The 17,187-nt window shown below is 49.0% G+C and overlaps 7 protein-coding genes across 7 annotated transcripts; 5 read left to right on the forward strand and 2 right to left on the reverse strand.

The window, feature by feature from the left end:
- Positions 1-2,993: 2,993 nt before the first annotated feature.
- Positions 2,994-5,231, forward strand: B0J16DRAFT_358607 (uncharacterized protein; the record flags this gene model as incomplete). Its single annotated transcript, XM_046129600.1, has 1 exon — positions 2,994-5,231. The coding sequence occupies one exon, from the start codon at positions 2,994-2,996 to the stop codon at positions 5,229-5,231; it is 2,238 nt and encodes a 745-aa protein (XP_045977739.1).
- A 715-nt stretch (positions 5,232-5,946) lies between these two features.
- On the reverse strand, positions 5,947-6,352 carry B0J16DRAFT_389282 (RlpA-like double-psi beta-barrel-protein domain-containing protein-containing protein; the record flags this gene model as incomplete). Its single annotated transcript, XM_046131808.1, has 2 exons — positions 5,947-6,058; positions 6,114-6,352. 2 exons carry the CDS (start codon positions 6,350-6,352, stop codon positions 5,947-5,949), a joined length of 351 nt encoding a protein of 116 aa, XP_045977740.1.
- Positions 6,353-8,249: 1,897 nt separating this feature from the next.
- Positions 8,250-9,898, forward strand: B0J16DRAFT_405793 (uncharacterized protein; the record flags this gene model as incomplete). The annotated part of the gene is made up of 3 exons (XM_046132920.1): positions 8,250-8,777; positions 8,823-9,354; positions 9,407-9,898. Exons 1-3 carry the CDS (start codon positions 8,281-8,283, stop codon positions 9,896-9,898), a joined length of 1,521 nt encoding a protein of 506 aa, XP_045977741.1. The 5' UTR covers positions 8,250-8,280.
- Positions 9,899-12,681: 2,783 nt separating this feature from the next.
- Positions 12,682-13,855, forward strand: B0J16DRAFT_418700 (uncharacterized protein). The gene has a single exon (XM_046133787.1). The coding sequence runs from the start codon at positions 12,946-12,948 to the stop codon at positions 13,666-13,668; it is 723 nt and encodes a 240-aa protein (XP_045977742.1). The 5' UTR covers positions 12,682-12,945; the 3' UTR covers positions 13,669-13,855.
- On the forward strand, positions 13,847-14,454 carry B0J16DRAFT_350044 (uncharacterized protein). Its single transcript, XM_046128996.1, has one exon. It carries the CDS (start codon positions 14,169-14,171, stop codon positions 14,421-14,423), a length of 255 nt encoding a protein of 84 aa, XP_045977743.1. The 5' UTR covers positions 13,847-14,168; the 3' UTR covers positions 14,424-14,454.
- Positions 14,455-14,842: 388 nt separating this feature from the next.
- On the forward strand, positions 14,843-15,959 carry B0J16DRAFT_350045 (uncharacterized protein). Its single transcript, XM_046128997.1, has one exon. The coding sequence runs from the start codon at positions 14,942-14,944 to the stop codon at positions 15,911-15,913; it is 972 nt and encodes a 323-aa protein (XP_045977744.1). The 5' UTR covers positions 14,843-14,941; the 3' UTR covers positions 15,914-15,959.
- A 3-nt stretch (positions 15,960-15,962) lies between these two features.
- Positions 15,963-16,779, reverse strand: B0J16DRAFT_190198 (uncharacterized protein). Its single transcript, XM_046122780.1, has 2 exons — positions 16,326-16,779; positions 15,963-16,281 (listed from the first exon to the last, which is right to left on the reverse strand). Exons 1-2 carry the CDS (start codon positions 16,507-16,509, stop codon positions 16,013-16,015), a joined length of 453 nt encoding a protein of 150 aa, XP_045977745.1. The 5' UTR covers positions 16,510-16,779; the 3' UTR covers positions 15,963-16,012.
- Positions 16,780-17,187: the final 408 nt, after the last annotated feature.

Raw genomic sequence — 17,187 nt, forward strand, 5'->3', positions numbered from 1 at the left:
TGTTGCCCTCCTTCAAGTTCTCTCCAGCTGTCTAGACCGAGTAGCGGGCTGAGGCACCAGAGTTCAGATCTCGGCATGTTCCAAAAACAGTGCGTATCTCAAGCCACAATTGACCGCTCAAAAGTGTTTGCTCTCAATTGCACCATTTAATGTCCAAAATTGCATGATTAAACTGAATTGAGTGAGAGGCGGTATGCAAACCTCAGCCGTTGAAGCCAAGGGTCCACTTCCGCTGCATCTAGAAAGGAGAACAAGAACAGCAGCCTCGGAAGGAGAGAAGATTTTGAAAGCAGAGAAAGTTTACAGTATGGATCAACGTCACTGGACGGTAAACGCGGGAATGGCTGTCGGGGAAGTGTTTGGCTAGACTCTGAACCGTTTCCGTCAAAGGTTTAACTCTGACCGTTTAAACTTTCCTAGGGGACACGGGACGGCATCTATTACTTGAAGCCTGAAGCTAACGCGGACCGATGCATACAAGTCCAGGGCCGGACTCAGTAGTGTAGTGAGAAATATTTTTCACTTTCATCATCTGTGGATAAGTGCATAGTGTGAGGAAGGATACGAGTTGATGTTGAATTGGGCTTTCTTTGCTTTTTAATAGGAGTTGAAGTTGATAGTGGCCGCAGGTGAGACAGAGACCCTTGAACAGTTTGGTTAGGATCGTCTAAATGTCTAGGACATTGACAAAACTGAAACATTGAAGAGAAGGGAGAGGATGCAATCACTCTACGGCGTAACGATCAGAGGTTATGGGAAAGAGTAAAGGGATTCAACGTCGGTTCAGCCAAGCCCTCCAAAAGCAAACGGATCTACTGTATGTTTGCTCTTTGCTCTCTTGTCAAGCCACTGATACCCCTTCAAAAAGCAAGCAAAAGTGATCACACTATCACAATCACAGTCACTCTCACTGGAAAAAGGAAGAGAAAAGTGACGACATGGGGGACTAAAGACTCTAGATTGGGGGCTTTTCTGCTCGGAGCACGGGCCGCTGGCCGGGAGCCGGGGCTGTATTCTCCCCAAGCCTGTGGAACTGGGCATGATTGGGTTGGTGACAAGAGAAGTACAGCTTGTTAGTGGACAGATGGAACGATTCAACAAGATGAGGAATAATTTGACAGTTCAAAGATAGAATCAACTATTCGATAGACTTTAAGATTGGATGAAGCGATTTGCTCCGACAACCGAATCGTCAACAGACAGCACAGGGCAGTTGAAGGCTTCTTGTCAAAATAAGGGCATTGAAGAGGGATGCAAGAACCCTGTTTGCCCTGTAACCCCCACTCTTCAGCCGGAGACACCGCTGTAATACCTTGTCAAGGGCTCAAGCCAAGCAGGGTGACAGGATCTGACTGGTTTTGACACGCTCAGACACGTTAAACACGTTCACGTACATCACGTCCAAGGGTGATAAATTGAGACGCGTACTTTCTGGCGCGGCAGATGGTGTAGCGTTTTATGTCACTCCCGGCACTAACAATATCGACCTAAAGTCTCCATCAAAGTGGTGCCTGAGAGGAGCTGCAGCGCTAATGCGGGGACCGCCCTAATACTGCGGGCTGGACTGGACCTTCACTGTACTGTACCTGTACCTGCCCGTACTTACTGTGCCAGGCTCTGGAATGAATGGCAGAAGTGATGTGATGTTGGTGGCAGAAGAAAAGAACTTAACTCTGCATACCCTTATTTCTATTTCCTCCTCTTTACTCTCTCATCCATCCCCTAAGAAATCGCAAGATTGGGATCGAAATATCCACTCGTATCGGCGAACCGAATCGTATCGTATCGCCCTGTCTTGAGGAGTAGTCTATCTACTAGACCACTCAAGACTCAAGGCACTCCCTGCGCCGCAAACGCAAGGCGACCATCGTCAGGTCCCTTCGTCCCCCACTCCAAGCAAAAGTCGGGATCACTTATTCGAGCCCGACTTAATGCCGCTCTCATTGTCTCCCTGATTGTTTTCGATCGCCAAATCTCATCTCATTCAAATTGTTCGATACTGCGCCCTTGTCTCATTTCTCGAATACCGAACTTGCTCTTGCTTCTCAAAACGAACCGAGATTGTACATATTCTTTTGCGAAATCGTCTTTTACTCAGGCAGGCATTGGATCAAGACCGCTACTTCCTAGACATATCGAAACGGGTACTTGCAAACGTTTGACCACAAGCTCAAAGACGAAACACCAAGCATCGCTTGCTTTTACATCGTACCTCGCTTCCTGCAACGATATTCGACAATCATTGGGCACATCCGCAATGAAGTGAATCAATCGTCCTCATCGTGATCTACAACCCAAGACACGGACCTACTCGACATGCTACACGATTCCTCTGTCTATACTCGTCTTTTACAATACCTAATCTCGATATCTTTGCGAACCCGATCATAGCTTGCTTCTCATAGCTCAGCTCAGCTGTTCCTCTGTACAAACAACATCCTGCAAGCGCATGCGAAACACAAACATATTACTTCACCTTTGAACCTGATACCTGAGCCTTAAAATACTTTAATACCAACTTCTGTGCACCTAGAATGGAACGGCCTGTTTCGCGGGCTTCTCATGGAGCAAGAACTGCTTCTCGATCTTCAACGAGTACCAACAACACCAAGACCTCAATGCATACGGCACATACCTCCAACTCAAACCCTCCCGGGTCACCAGGTCCATCACATGCGCACCGATTCTACCATGCTTCTTGCCAAAGACCATCCAGCGCTACCCCACGAACAGTAGAGGGAGGGTCTCGCTTGTCCAGTCAAGCTAGCAGCGAATCTACACGACAGCCTGCGATGTCCGCATTCCTTCAAGAAAAACTACGAGAGTCTCGTCAGGCGGAGAGCGACAGGGCTTCAACATGGTCGCGCTCGCATTCAGACGCCAATTCTTCCAGAGAGTTTAGTCGAAGCCTAGGATCTCCCATTAAGAGTGTGGAGTTTGATGGCCACCGATCTCATTCTCCAGCTACAACCGAGACGTCCAAGAAGAAGGGAATGGGGGTCTTGGATCAGGAGAAGGTAATCTCGTCGCTTCACAAGAAGAACTTTGACCTCAAGTTAGAACTGTACCACCGTCGAGAGCGGCAAACAGCGCTCGAAGAGAAAGTAGAAGCACTCGAGATGGAAAAGTCACAAGCAGAGGAGACGAACCGCCATCTTTCGCAAGAAATGGAGAAACGCGATAAGGCAATTGAAGAGGCGGTCGCTATGATTGTGTCGCTCGAGGCCAGACTTGAACAGCTTGTCAAGGAAAGATCAATTATTGACCAGATCAAGGCTGAAGGCCAATACGCGGGACACAACCTTAGCCCCTGCTACGAAGATCCCAGACCAGCTACACGATCACCGGATACGACGAGGCAAGCTGGAGGTGATAGGATCATCAATCGCATGCCAAGCTTCATATCCGACCACAGCGAGAATACCGAGAACCTGCGCAATGTTTATCTTGGAACTAGAGGCAGTGTTCTGAGTCTTGCGCAGGTTCCTGAGGGACCTGGCGAAGGGGATAATGGTCGCAGCCCGAGTCTGAGTGTCTTGAGTGAGAGTTCCTTTGTCAGTGTGTATGGTTCAAAGGAAGATGAGGACGATGAGCCTACCTTTAATGGCTCTGCTAGTCTTCCACCCATGGCCAGCACTATTCAGCGGCCAAAGACAGCTTTTGTTACTCATTCCTCACCGACCAGATCAGCGCGATCAAACTCCGCCTCTGCTCGCCAAGCGCATTTCGACTCGATTAACAACGTTATCGAATACAACTCCCCTCGGCAAAGAACTGAACGTCACCATTCCTCCATTAAGGTTGGGTCGCGACCTCAGAGCCGGGATCAAGACGGATCGGATAGATTCACCGGTCGTGCTTCGATGTCTCCAAACCATCGACGCCTTAAGCAGGAGAAGATGGCTTCACTTCGAAGAGTCACGACCGATGCCCCTGGTGGTGTTAGACTGCAAGACCATAATCTTCCACCAACGCCAGATACCATTTCCACTTCTACGCTTCGACGCTATCAGAACTCCGACGATGAGGCAGTGCCCAGACCTCCAACGGCGAGACCAAGCTATGGGGCTCTCTCTGAAGCATCCGAGAATGATGGAAGTGGAAGCTTTGGAACATACTCGGGCGTTCGCCTAGAGCAGGCGCCAATGCGTGCAGTCAAGGCCTCAGCTCAAATTATTGACTTGAACAATAGAGTTTATCGCGAAAACCAGGGCCGGTCCATTCAGCGTCCTCGTTCCGCTGACGAAACTACTATTTCTAACCGACGGGGCAACGATTGGGATTCTGATACCGACGATTCTGATGTTGATTCTCTCGAATCGAGTATCGACATCTGGATGCGTGAAAGTTCTAAGCCCACCAAGAACAAGAACGGACGGGCTTCTCCTGATCTCTTTAGCTTTTCACCTTCCGCAGCAGCTAATGGTGGTTGGGCAATGGATGCCATGTTTGGAGCTGGAAGCGGTGTTCAAGGAGGTGCAAGCACAGGACTCGACCCTGATAGGATCAAAGATCTTATGCCACTTCAGCAGGAGCTCTTTTCGACTAACGTGGCCCCGTCGGCACCTCGCAGGGGATCAAGCTTGAACGCCCAGGCTGCACAGCAGACCAAGACATCATTCCTGAGCCGACCACTGGCCAATGCTAAGGCTTCTAAGGGGGGCCGTAAGAAGGGCCACCAGAGGAGGAACAGCGATGATATCCAGATCAGAACGGGTGCGCACGCGCACACAAAGTCTGAGGGGCAGCCTGCTGGTGACAACAAGAAGAACCATTACCCTCCCATCGTCCAGCAACCTACTCAGAACAAGTTCACCAAGTTCTTTCGTAGGTCTTCAACTGGACCCCCGAGCGGCGCCCCAACCCCAACTCCACAAACGGAGCATGGCCCTACCGAACCTCCTAGTAACGGATTCTCGAGCTCTAATGGCGCTTCGGCACTTCCACCTTGGATTAGTAGGACAGGTGCGGTGGATGAGGACCGCGACAGCGCAACACCACCACCAATTTTACGAAAGTCACGACAAGGACGACACATCTCGGTGGATACAGATATGGCCAACGACACAATGATGAGTCAAGAGTCCACCACACCGAGAACACCGAGATTATCAGGCTCGGCGAATGAAAGAGATACACCGGACCGAACAGACAGCCCAAGAGCGGGCGGCGCAACAGGAAGCCGGAGAAAATGGCTACCTGCATTTGGTCTTAGAAATAAGCAAGGATAGAAGATTTGGATTCATTATGGCATAGAACTTGCATACGGAAAATTGAGTAACAGTGCTCCACAGCAATGTGTCGATAAGGAGGATCACATGCATATCACGAACAGGCGTTGGTTTCCTTTGTCTCTTATGGAAGCGACTCGGTTTGCTTTACTTGGCGGATGGTTTGGGTGGCTACGACAAAAGACTTATGATGCTATGGTAAAAGGGCGTGTTTCGGCATAGCTTATGATAGGTTACGGGGCGTCAGCGAGTTACATAAATTGACAGAATCAATTCACACATTTCATTTACGAGCATCAGGGTGTCAGAACAGTTGGTCGCTGTGAACACAAGAGACGAGATAATCCAGTCACTTCATGCTGGCCGAGGCCAAGACTTGGACTACTTGATTCTGACGCCCTAAGTCTTGGGGACCAATTCTTCTGTCACCCATCTGCGTGGTTCATTGGGGAGAGCATACTGTTATACATGTCACAGGAAAGAAGTCAAGTAATGTGTTTATGAAGTTTATTGTCTTCGTGTTCTATCGTCTTTGTCTTGTCTCATAAACCGTCTCAGTTCATCATCATCATAAACCAGGCCACCTGTGCCCCCTTAAAGTAGCCTCCCGTATGTTCGAGGGTCGTAAGTATGTTCGAGAAGAGAAAGTAGGTGCAGAGCTGAGCTCCGCGATCACCATAATCCATAGGTGAAGGTCTCAAAAAAGAGTGTCGGTTTAGACCCAGTTCCACTGGCCGCTGGCGCGGCCCAAATCCTGAGATCCCATCGACTTCTCGAAGGCGGCGGGGGAAACGTCGAGATCGTTGTCGGCGCAGCCGTCGCAGCGACTGTGAAGAGTGTTAGTTGTGTACGTTTATTGAGGGTTGGAGGGGGGGAGCTTACTCAACGACGGTGACAATCACCTCACCAACATCACCCTTGAGCTTGATCTGCTTGCCGCAGTAGTCACCAGAGTCGTAGAGACCCTTTCCGATGGCAGCGACCATGTCGGCGTCACCGTTGTCCTCCTCGCAGGCGCCCTTGCCGGGGGAGTAGAAGGTGATGCTGCCGAGGGTTTGGGGCTGGAGGGGAGCTGCGATAGCGAGGGTGGAGAGAGCGACGATGATGAGCTTGGAGAACATCTTGAAGGTGAGGATAGTGGTTGTTTGCTGTGAAAAGGGTGTTTGTAGTGAGTAGTAGTGGTACTAGAAGGTAGTGTGTATGTTGTTTGAGTGAATGTGTGCTTGAAGTAACGATTGAAAGTGTGATGAGGAAGAAAGAAAGAGAGGAGAGGAAGGGAAGAGAAGAGGATTCTTATAGTTGAGATTTGGAGGAGTGATTGCGAGACTGTGATTCACTGATTCACAGACTTCATCGCAACTTCGATGCCTAGCACGACTTTTCCTCTCAACACCAACAGTTGGATAACGCGCTTAAGTGTATCACACACACTCACGCACTGCAATGTCACGCACGCATAATTGGGATCATCAAGAGAGTTGCCGCGGCTATGAGCGTCAAGAATGTACTTTAATTGGGTTTCTGGGGAGAATGTTTCACGTGGAATTACTTGCATGTTTCATAGCTACGTAGAGGTTGTGCTATCGTGTTGACGTTGACGTGTGGGGAAGAGAGACATGAAAGGGAGATTTGGACGTTTAAGTGTAGTGATTGGAGATAGTACGGCTATCTTGTGTCTTGGAGTGATGATGCTATTCTGTGTTGGGAGAGTCTCACTTTGAGTGATAAGGGAGATGAGTTTTGTGTTAGTTGGGTACCATGGAGATAGCATGGCAATGAAGGAGGCCTCGGAGGTGAAGCTATTTACTAAATAGAAACCAACATACTTCAAAATTACTACCAAGAACAATACACCATAAACGAATCTCCTGGAGATGTCTACATTAGCTCCTGCTACATCGCAACTCCCTGCTAACTTAGCATACTCGCTGACATCCTATGAGCAAAGTGTAAGCTGAGGATGATCACCGATTCAACTCCCTCTTTTGACCACAATGGCTGCATTTGTGCTTGATGAAGAGCCAATTGCGGCCCAAGGTACATGTAGTGGTGCTTCGTCGAACAGGAGAGTTGCTCAAGCCTTATTTGTGCAGTGGGATGTGGTGCGAGAAGGGACTTGGTGTTGTTTGACGAGGGGGAAGTGTGTGGCTATATATAATCTGATAAGAAACTAGAACATCGATGAGAATAGTTATCACGAGATGGCATAATATAAATGACATATATAACCTTTGACTGTGTTCGAGAGCTTTAGAAGGCATGACATCAGCCGTTGAAACACTCTCGCGTATTGTGCCATTTTCTCTTTTCGCACAAGTTTCCCCAATAACTCTCCTCCAAGAAAATCGTCTTCGTATTTACGGGAGAACCTGCATATGGCTTCGGTTCCTGGCACTAGATCCTCGCACGCAACTCCCTCTTCACAAGTCCAGCAAATCACAGGTCCAGGTTTATTCTCGCGACGAGAATAAAGTGCGTGTAGCGAAACGTATGCACGGGAAATATTGGTGGTACGATATGCTGACATGCGTTGTCGATCAGTGGTTGGTGTTGCACATGTGGATGGCCTCAGGGGATGATCGGGATCTTCAGGTACGCAGGCGGGACATTCTACTTTGAGCTGAGAGGGAACATTGGAACGGTCTCCTCCCGCGAGGACGGTTGGAAGTTGGGGAAATTGTAGATCTTGGCCGCAGTTGGTCAAGTCACTTACGACGATCTTGCGTGGAGTTGTAGATAACCGCGAGTTAAGAGCCTCAAACAATGGGACGGAGGATATCCTTACGATAGATATACCCTTGACCTTGTCAGCTGAGTTCAGCTTCACATCGATTCCCGTTGACGACAAGGTTTCTATGCATGTGTCATTTCCACCTCGTAAAGCGACGGCCTGATATAGAAACAATTGACCGTACGGCTGAAGATGAGACATCTTCTTGCCATGGAAAGGATATTATAAAAACGACTATTTTCCCAGTATCTATAATGATGGTCCAGACGCAATTGCCAAGAGGTCGTTGAAGGGAAACTCCCCTTCAGAATCGCCGTCATGATGTTCAACTTCAAAATTCTCCTCCTCTGCCTCCAGGCATTTCTCACCCTCTCAAATGCTGCACCATCACCTTACCCACAATCCGCAGCCAACACCCCCGCCGCTCTTAACGCCTGCCTCGCCGACAAGAAAGTCCCCTACATCCCCCGCGACTCAGCCCAATGGACAAAGGAAATCAAGCCCTACAATCTTCGTCTTCCATATGCTCCTATAGCGATTGCCCTTCCTACCACTGTCAACCACATCCGCGACGCTGTCAAGTGCGGTAACCAACAAAAAGTCCGCGTCAGTGCCAAGAGCGGCGGTCATAGTTATGGCTCTTTTGGGTACGGTGGTGAGAATGGGCATTTGGTCATTGTTGTGGATGCGATGGATAAGGTGACGCTGAACAAGGATCTGAGTTGCAATATTCAGGCGGGGGCAAGGTTGGGACATGTTGCTACTGAATTGTTCCAGTTTGGGCAGAGAGCCATTGCTCATGGATCCTGTCCTGGGTGAGTTTATCAGTACCATAACACGGCCTAGACTGACGGTTGTAGTGTCGGCATCGCTGGCCATGCTCTCCATGGAGGATATGGCTTCGCCTCGCGAACCTATGGCCTCACTCTCGACAGATTCATCGGCGCCACCATCATTCTCGCCAACGGCACAATCCGATACACAGCAGACTGGGAGATGCCCGACCTGAACTGGGCTCTCCGCGGCGCCGGCTCCTCCTACGGCATCGTCGCAGAACTCGACTTCCAGACCTTTGCCGCGCCCGAGACAGTCACTCCGTTCAACATCGAACTGGACTGGAACGAGAAGCAGGCTGTGGAAGGATTGTTGGCGCTACAGAAATTTGGAGCGACGGCACCGAAGGAACTGAACATGCAGATTTATATGGCGCCGACGGGACAGACGATCCAGGGTGTTTACTACGGTACGCGAACTGCCTTGAACACAGCGTTGAAGCCTCTGCTGGGAGATCTGGGTACTCAGATCACTACGGCGAGCACGGGAGGATGGATCCAGATGTTGAACAAGTACGCGAATGGTCAAGCGCTTGATCAAAGACGTCCTTACGATCAGGTAAGTTCACCTCTCGTCCATAAAGTGCAGTGGTGATACTGATTCCTTATAGCACAGCACCTTCTACAGCACCAGCCTCATGACCAAAGCCCTCACCCGCACCCAAGTCCAGTCCTTTACCAGAACCCTATACGACAACGTCAACGATCCCGACGCGCGCCACACATGGTACATCCTAATCGACCTCTTCGGCGGACCCAACTCAGCCATTACCAACGCCAAAACCCTCTTTACCGACAGACCTATCAACAGCGCATTCCCACACCGCGACAAGTTACTGCTCTACCAGTTCTCCGATCACGGAAACTATGCTACGCATGCGAACAATGGGTTTACCCTGCTTAAACGGTTTAGGGAGAGTGTGACGAAGGGGATGGCGGATGGGGATTGGGGTATGTATGCGAACTACTTGGATACGCAGCTTGGGAATGAGGAGGCGACTAAGAGATCCTATGGGAAGAGTTTGCCGAGGTTGAAGCAGTTGAAGAAGGAGTATGATCCGAAGGATATGTTTTGGAATCCCCAGGGGATCAGGCCTGCTTAGGGGAGGAAAAGGAGGTTGAGGGGATGGGAGGGGGTGGCGAGGATGGTAAGAGAAAGTGTTGACGTTCTTTGTATATATCTTCCATTTCGTTCTCAAATGCTAGCCGAATCGACCAGTCAATCACCGTGTCGTCTTCGAGTTCCTCCTTTTCCTCCCCTAAGCAGGCCTGATCCCCTGGCCGGCTGCCGTGAGAAGGAAGCATCTTTACCCGACGGCATTGCCACTCAAGCTCACTCCGACGATTTACGGACCCCGAGGTTCAAAGATACTTATGACATGAACTTCTGGAGATGGAGAATACAAAGGGCATGGAGGCGACCCTGTCGACGCCTTGCGCGGCTATCATTCCGCGCCCCTAGCCAGACCAAAATTCCATCATAGCAAGCCTCCACTTACATCTCCCAAGCCGCAACTCCAAACACTTAATGGCGAAGCTAAGAGAAGACCCTATCGGACCCCCTCCAATCTCCCTTGAAGAAGATCTTTTCATTCCAAAGCGGGTAGCCGGGCTAAAAGTCGATTTACCGCAGAACTTGGTGGAGTTTCCAGGAGGTAGTCCAGTTTACCTAATCGGACAGCACTAACACAACACTAAGAGAAGAGCCGTGGAAGAGGCGATGAGTTAGTTACTCCAGATAGTTAGCGCAGCTGTGTAGTTGGGTAAATGGGTACGCCACCCGCAACTCGAGGAAACGACCCTGATATGCTAAAGGTTATGCACAATGCATAACCCGGTGGCATAGACGGGTAGCTGCATCCCGTGGAAATAGAGTTCACTGGTACATCTGATTGACTTTACTGCTTTATCATGTTTGGTGGGCTAAAATAGAACAGTCAGAGTTGGAATAGCCTACCCGCCCAACAGATCAACACTGCAGAAAGGACCCTGGAATTGGCAAGTCGACATGTTCACAAGCAAGGTAGGGCTTGTGGCTGATGTTCGTTATGGTAGGCCAACGTCTTTACCTGAACTCTCTTGTTTAGGACACAGATCTAGAGGATATAACGGGTTTCTGTGCAAAACCCGGAGTCACCTGTCGCGTATAGGGTGGCTTTTACTATTCACGATATTACTGTTAGGTAATTTGAGGCAATGGCGAATAATTAGCCCAGATGGTCTTAGGACCTGGAGTGTGAATCCTACCCTATGTCTACAACAATTGTGGTTGTTAAGCGTACTGCAAAGATGAGCCGGTATAAAGCAGCAATACGGTGTTTAAGTCAATAATTATTCCAGTAATTATTTGCAAGTTATCCATACTACTTATGCAAGCATACTATCACCTTCAAGTATACCTCGCTCTGGTACCTGAAGTCATCCAACAAAGTCAGTGCTGAAGACAAAGATGTCGTGACAGACTCAATTGTGTCGAGTCGTGGGAGGTGGGACTGAGGTCTTGATTGACTCAAGGGTCCTCTTTTCGCATGAATCTACCCTCGGCAATCTCAATTCCGGCATCCACTCTCCTGGTAAAGCCAGCCACCAATGTCATTGGATCTCTGTCCAGCACGGCGGTACTATGGAGAGGTACCGTCTCCATTATCCTAGGTACATGTTTGTTGAGAAGGAGTACATGGCATGCCAACAAGGTCTTTTCTTCTTTAGGCTGATTAAAAGTGGGAGATAGTCAGTCCAATGTGAAGATCGACAAGCTGTGGATGAGTTGATTTCCTATTCCAGGGCACGGATCGATTAGAGGTAGGCGGTGATCTACCAAATGCCGATCAGCTAAGGCCGGGCCCATAGAATTGGTCGCTAGGGCTGTCTTCCACTGTACAGTAGGGCCACTACACGTGGAGGCGGTCCAAGCACCGGGGAGGAGGATTAGGAGGCCTACGACGAGACGGGACAAGACACAATGTAAGACAAGTAAAGGCGGTCGAGGGGACGGGAAGGAATGATGTTGAAAATGCTTAATCTAGAGACTTGGCGGTGATGCTTAGCATTATGACGAATCTTGACTTAGTTGACCTCTTTGGCATATGATAGCTTGTTACATATGGGACTCACTACGAGAAGCAATATTGCGACATCTCAGCCTCCATTCCGACATCATCTCCCTCATCTCCCTCATGTCCAAGCATATCAAAACTAGTGCAATCTGGTGAGAGTAGATGACACACCTGCAGTAGTATCGATTGCTCTCATTCAAAAAGAGTAACAATCGTCACAACATCGGACCTGAGCCTCCCTGAACGGTATCGAAAAAAAACATCTGGAGTCCACCTCGAGAATTGACTCGTCAGAATTTAGTGCTAATGGTCCATCTCCCTTGTCGATCTGCAAATACAACACTGTTCTGGTCATGATCGACATCCAAGATACTGGTTTCCACTCCAGCTAGCTCTCCACTGTAATCTTCCGAAAAATAGGGCCAGAGATTGGCGCAGGGGCAAGGGGAGAAATGTCGATGACATCGACAGGGAGAAATGCAGGCTGAGATAGACTGTTTGATAGCGTTGAAGATCAAATTTCAATACAACTACGTGTACATGCTAACTGCTCTACTGCACTGCAAATTGCCCAAAGAGGTCAGCCCTAGGCAACTTTGACACCAAGATCTGCAGTAAACAAAAGACCCTTGTGTTTGACAGCGAATTATACCGAAAGTTCAACCTCGCCCTTCCAAAACATTCTGTGGTTGGATAGTCTCAACAAACTATAGATCAAGGCTTCTGACGGTGATAACCACTCACAAAGCTCCGGGAGTTGAAAATGGAGACGCCGTGGGGAAAATGGACAAGGGGGCCACTATGCGAACTTTAGGCCGCAAAGCTAAGCTCTCACGACTCAAGACTTTGAGAGTGATCGACATCACCACTAACATCCGAAGACATCGAATAATTTCGTTTGAGTGATCGACTGCGGATACAGCAAAATAAAGGAAACCAAAAGACTGAAGAATTTGTGTATATAAGGTCCTGTCTTCTCTGCTCAAATCTGTTCTCATCATCCTCATCAACATCTTCAACTCTCACACTCTACTCTCTACTCTACCACACACAACTCTACCACTCTTCTCTCTCAACCTCACAAATCATTCAAAATGAAGGCTGCTTTCTTCTCCATCTTCGCCCTGGCCACTGCCGCCATCGCCTCTCCTGTTCCCCAGGCCCAGGTCAACGCTGCTCCTTCCAAGACCGAGGTCCAGTCCAGTGTCCTCAACCTCGACAAGCTCCTCGGGGGCATCCTTGGCGGCGGCGCCATCGTCCCCGGAGCTACCAAGGGCGTTAAGTCTGTCATCAAGCGTGACGTCTCTGATATCACTGGCCTCCTCTCCGTCCTCAAGTCCGGTTCCGATGGCATCAAGGACAAGACCTCTGGCTTCCAGGGTATCGCCGACAAGGTCTCCGCTGGTGACCTGACCAAGGCCGAGGGTGCCGAGTTGGCCATCCCCGGCCTTGAGGGTCTCAACGCCGAGCTTACCCACATCGTTACCGAGCTTACCGGTTCTGCTGGCCTCCCCGTCGCTGACGGCGACGTCACCAAGGTCCTCAACCTCGTTACCGTCCTCGTCAACGTGGTCCTCACTGCTGTCAAGACCATCGTCACTGTCACAGGTCTCCAGCCCCAGCTCGTCTCTATCCTCCACTCCGTCTTCCAGATCCTCGCCAAGGTCCTCGCCCTCGTCCTCGGTCTCGTTTCTGGCCTCCTCCCCGGCCTCATTGTTGCTCTCACTCCTCTCCTTGCTGGTCTCGGAACTGGTGTTCTCGCCCCTCTCCTGACCCCCGTCGTCGCTCTCCTCGCTGGCCTCGGTGCTGGTATCTAAGGAGTTTACCATCAATACCTAATTTGATATCTTGGAGATGATCTCCGATAATGCATGAGTTGTGGAAACGACTATGACCTATATGAGTGGGTTAAAATGAGTTGGATGTGGGATTAATAGGAATGATAAAAGATCTTCGTTGTACATAGTTAATCACTATCAAAAATATACTTGGCCAGTTATATTTACTTTTATTGTCTACCGCCCTTTGTGAAATGTCTAATCGGCCCCTGGTTCCAGTATAATAAAACGACCAACTGCCCTTAGCTCACTAACACAGTAGCAGATTAATCTATCATGATCGTCAACTTCCAAAACGGGTAGTAGTTCTTATCGTATTGGGCAATGTTGCTGACAATAATCAATATCGTTTCTCGGCTACCTTTTGGGAGTACGCAGAATCGCAGGTTCCCCTCCAGAGCGTCGGTTTGATTTACATCGATGCTGACACGGATTTGACTTCTCCAACGGATCCTAGTTCCAACGGAACCTTTGCTGGGATGACCATGGCCCATCTTGTCGGGCTACCCGGTGCACTTCTCAGTATGGAGCAATTCTCTCGTTCATCAGCCGGACCGGACTGCAACGCTGCCAGTACCGTCTTCTTCGGCACAGACATGTCTCTACCAGGAAACAAACGCGAACATTTCGAATACCTTTTAAACAACAACTATCAAGTTGTCAGCTCAGCATCCGTGGCGAAGGATCCTGAACTGCGAGTGAGAGAAACGTTGAACTATCTTAGAGTATCTTGAAGAGATGGTGGATGTGATTACGGTGCACCTGGATGTTGATTCGATTGATGCTGGAACGTTTCCGTTGGCAAACGTGCCGAGCTTTACGGGTGTTGAGTTCAAGGTTATGATGAGGGCATTGAAAGTGTTACTTGGAAGTTCGAAGGTTATGGGGTTGAGTGTTGCAGAAGTGAATTCTGATCACGATCCTGGTTTTCTGATGATTACAAAGTTGGCTTCTCATATTGCGGATATGCTGGGTCAAGAGGAGGTATGAACATCGTGGTTCAGATCTCTAATAGGCCAGGGTATTCAGAGGATACCACGCTGATGTGGCGCAGAACCTTGAAGGTTATTATGATACGGACATCCGTACGCCGTCCATGGGTAGAATATAAATACCTCGCTAAATATTAGCACTAGTAAATTTCGAGCTGCGTCACCACTATCGCGACTTTCTGAAACCATATCCCCGCCCTTTCCGTTCTGCTTCCAACCACTCAAAATTAGAGACCAAATCATTGAAGCACATACTCATCATGGGCAACAATTATTCCCTTTTCGTGCCCCCAAAGCCTCAATTTATTGAAGAAAATCTCAAGTCGCAAAATGGCCGGGTGTTTCTTGTCACGGGTGGCTACTCTGGCATTGGCTTCGAGCTGAGTCGTATGCTGTACCAAGCCGGCGGAACGGTTTATATCGCGGGCAGATCCCAAGAGAAAGGCGAACAAGCTATTTCCGAACTGAAGCAGCAGTGTCCCGACTCAGCCGGGAGTCTTTCTTTTCTCAAAATATCCCTGGACGACCTACCAACAATCAAGGCGGCTGCGGAGGAATTCATGTCGAAGGAATCGAGACTAGACGTCCTCTTCAACAACGCAGGCGTATCTATGCCCCCAGTAGGCTCAGTCTCAGCCCAAGGCTACGAACTCAGCATGGCAACAAACGCCATAGGACCCTGGTACCTCACACAACTCCTCGTTCCGACTCTCACCGAAACTGCAAAGAGCCAACCACCAGCTTCAGTGCGGGTTGTATGGACAGCATCCATCGTGACAGACCTCTCCGTTCCTGAAGGAGGCGTCGACATGAAAGAAGTTATCGACCCGCCAGAGGACCAAGAAATCAACTACAAAAATTCAAAGACAGGAAACTGGTATCTCTCCAGCGTGCTAGCAGACCAGATCGGCTCTCAAGGCGTGCTGAGCGTGTGCCATAACCCTGGAAACCTCCATTCTTCCCTTCTGCGCCATTTACCATGGTGGGTTCGATATATGGTTTGGCCGGTTCTTTATCACGCTAAATATGGAGCGTATACCAACTTGTGGGCAGGGTTGTCGCCAGATCTACAGATTGAGGATGGAGGGAGGTTTATTTGGCCTTGGGGAAGGTTTCATCCTTCTCCTAGGCAGGATCTTTTGGCAAATCTCAAGTCTAAAGAGCAAGGCGGGATTGGAACTGCTGCTGAGTTTGCAGAGTATTGTGATAAGGTTATTGCAGAGCATAGGTGATTTTCTTGCTTTGATATTGTATTCGGCTATCTAGGTTTGACGGTGAGACGTCTGAATTGATTTGATATTGTGAGTAGCTTGCAGTTCCTAGTATTTCCATCACAGCTCAGGTGTGTATCCAATAGCCTTGTTCAACGCATAAACATCCCAATAAAACGGCATGATACTCTTGATAACACCAGCCTCCAAGTCAACCGTCATGACCTGGCATAAAGGGTACTTTAATTCCTCCCCAGTCTTCCTCACTCGCAAAATTAGATAGCTGAGAGCAATAATGCGGTTCGAACCCTCGCGCTCAAAGATCTCGGGAGTTTGCACATCGACCTTGTCGAAATAACTGGCCATCTCTTGTGCCCATTTCTGGAACCCTTCATTTGTTTAGTATTTATCGTCATGCAGGTAAGCTACCAACCTTCAGGGCCGATGTAGTCACCGGGATAGGGTAGGCCAGAAGATTGTCTGAGTTTCACTTCTGGCGAAAGAGTTGCTGCCATGCCGCTAAAATCGCGTTCTTCGGGTGATGAGGCCATATAAATGCGCTCGGCATCATAGAATGATTCGAGGATGGATCGAGCTGTGTGCTTGGTGGACGACATAATGAAGAGCGAAGAATTGTTTGCTGAACTGTGACGAGCTTGAGGTGCATATTGCCATGATGTCAGTAGAAGCCTGGCACGTATTTATACTCGACCAATACGAGGCTTATTAATTCGAAGGATGCGATCCTACGCTGATCAGATTGATTGCTTGATACGTCAGGGTGTCAAGAGCATAAGAGACGAAATAATTGGGTCACTTTATGCTGGCTTAGGCTGGGGTTTAGGCTACTTTATTTCTGTACCCTAAGCCTTAGAGAAGAATTCTTCTGACACCCACCTGATAGGTAAGCATTCAATGGCATCTCATTATCTCCAAGGAGGAGGCTCCTAGGAACTTTTGGTGCCGATAACCGAAACAGGTAACGAGCGGGCCGGAGTTTTCGGAGTGTGATCAGAGTAACTCCTTGGGCAGTAAAACGGGCTGGTAGGGCTGCCCCAGTCTCGGCCTGTCGTTTATCTTCCATACAGAACTCAATCTAATTAAATTGAACAGTTATCTTGATAGATCTCTAACGATGCACTGTAAGATTACCGTCGATCTATAAATAAGGTCTCGAATCCCCGCATTCCAGCAGCTTGTTTTGCTTGGCGAAGCTTGACATTCGATGGCTGAGGTATAAAGACGAAAGAATGCAGCCAATCTGCGTTTGTTTCTATTTACCCGAAAAACCTGTT

Source organism: Fusarium flagelliforme (genome assembly GCF_020744385.1).
Source record: "Fusarium flagelliforme strain FIESC 12 MPI-CAGE-AA-0113 chromosome Unknown B0J16scaffold_8, whole genome shotgun sequence".
NCBI classification, from domain to species: domain Eukaryota; kingdom Fungi; phylum Ascomycota; class Sordariomycetes; order Hypocreales; family Nectriaceae; genus Fusarium; species Fusarium flagelliforme.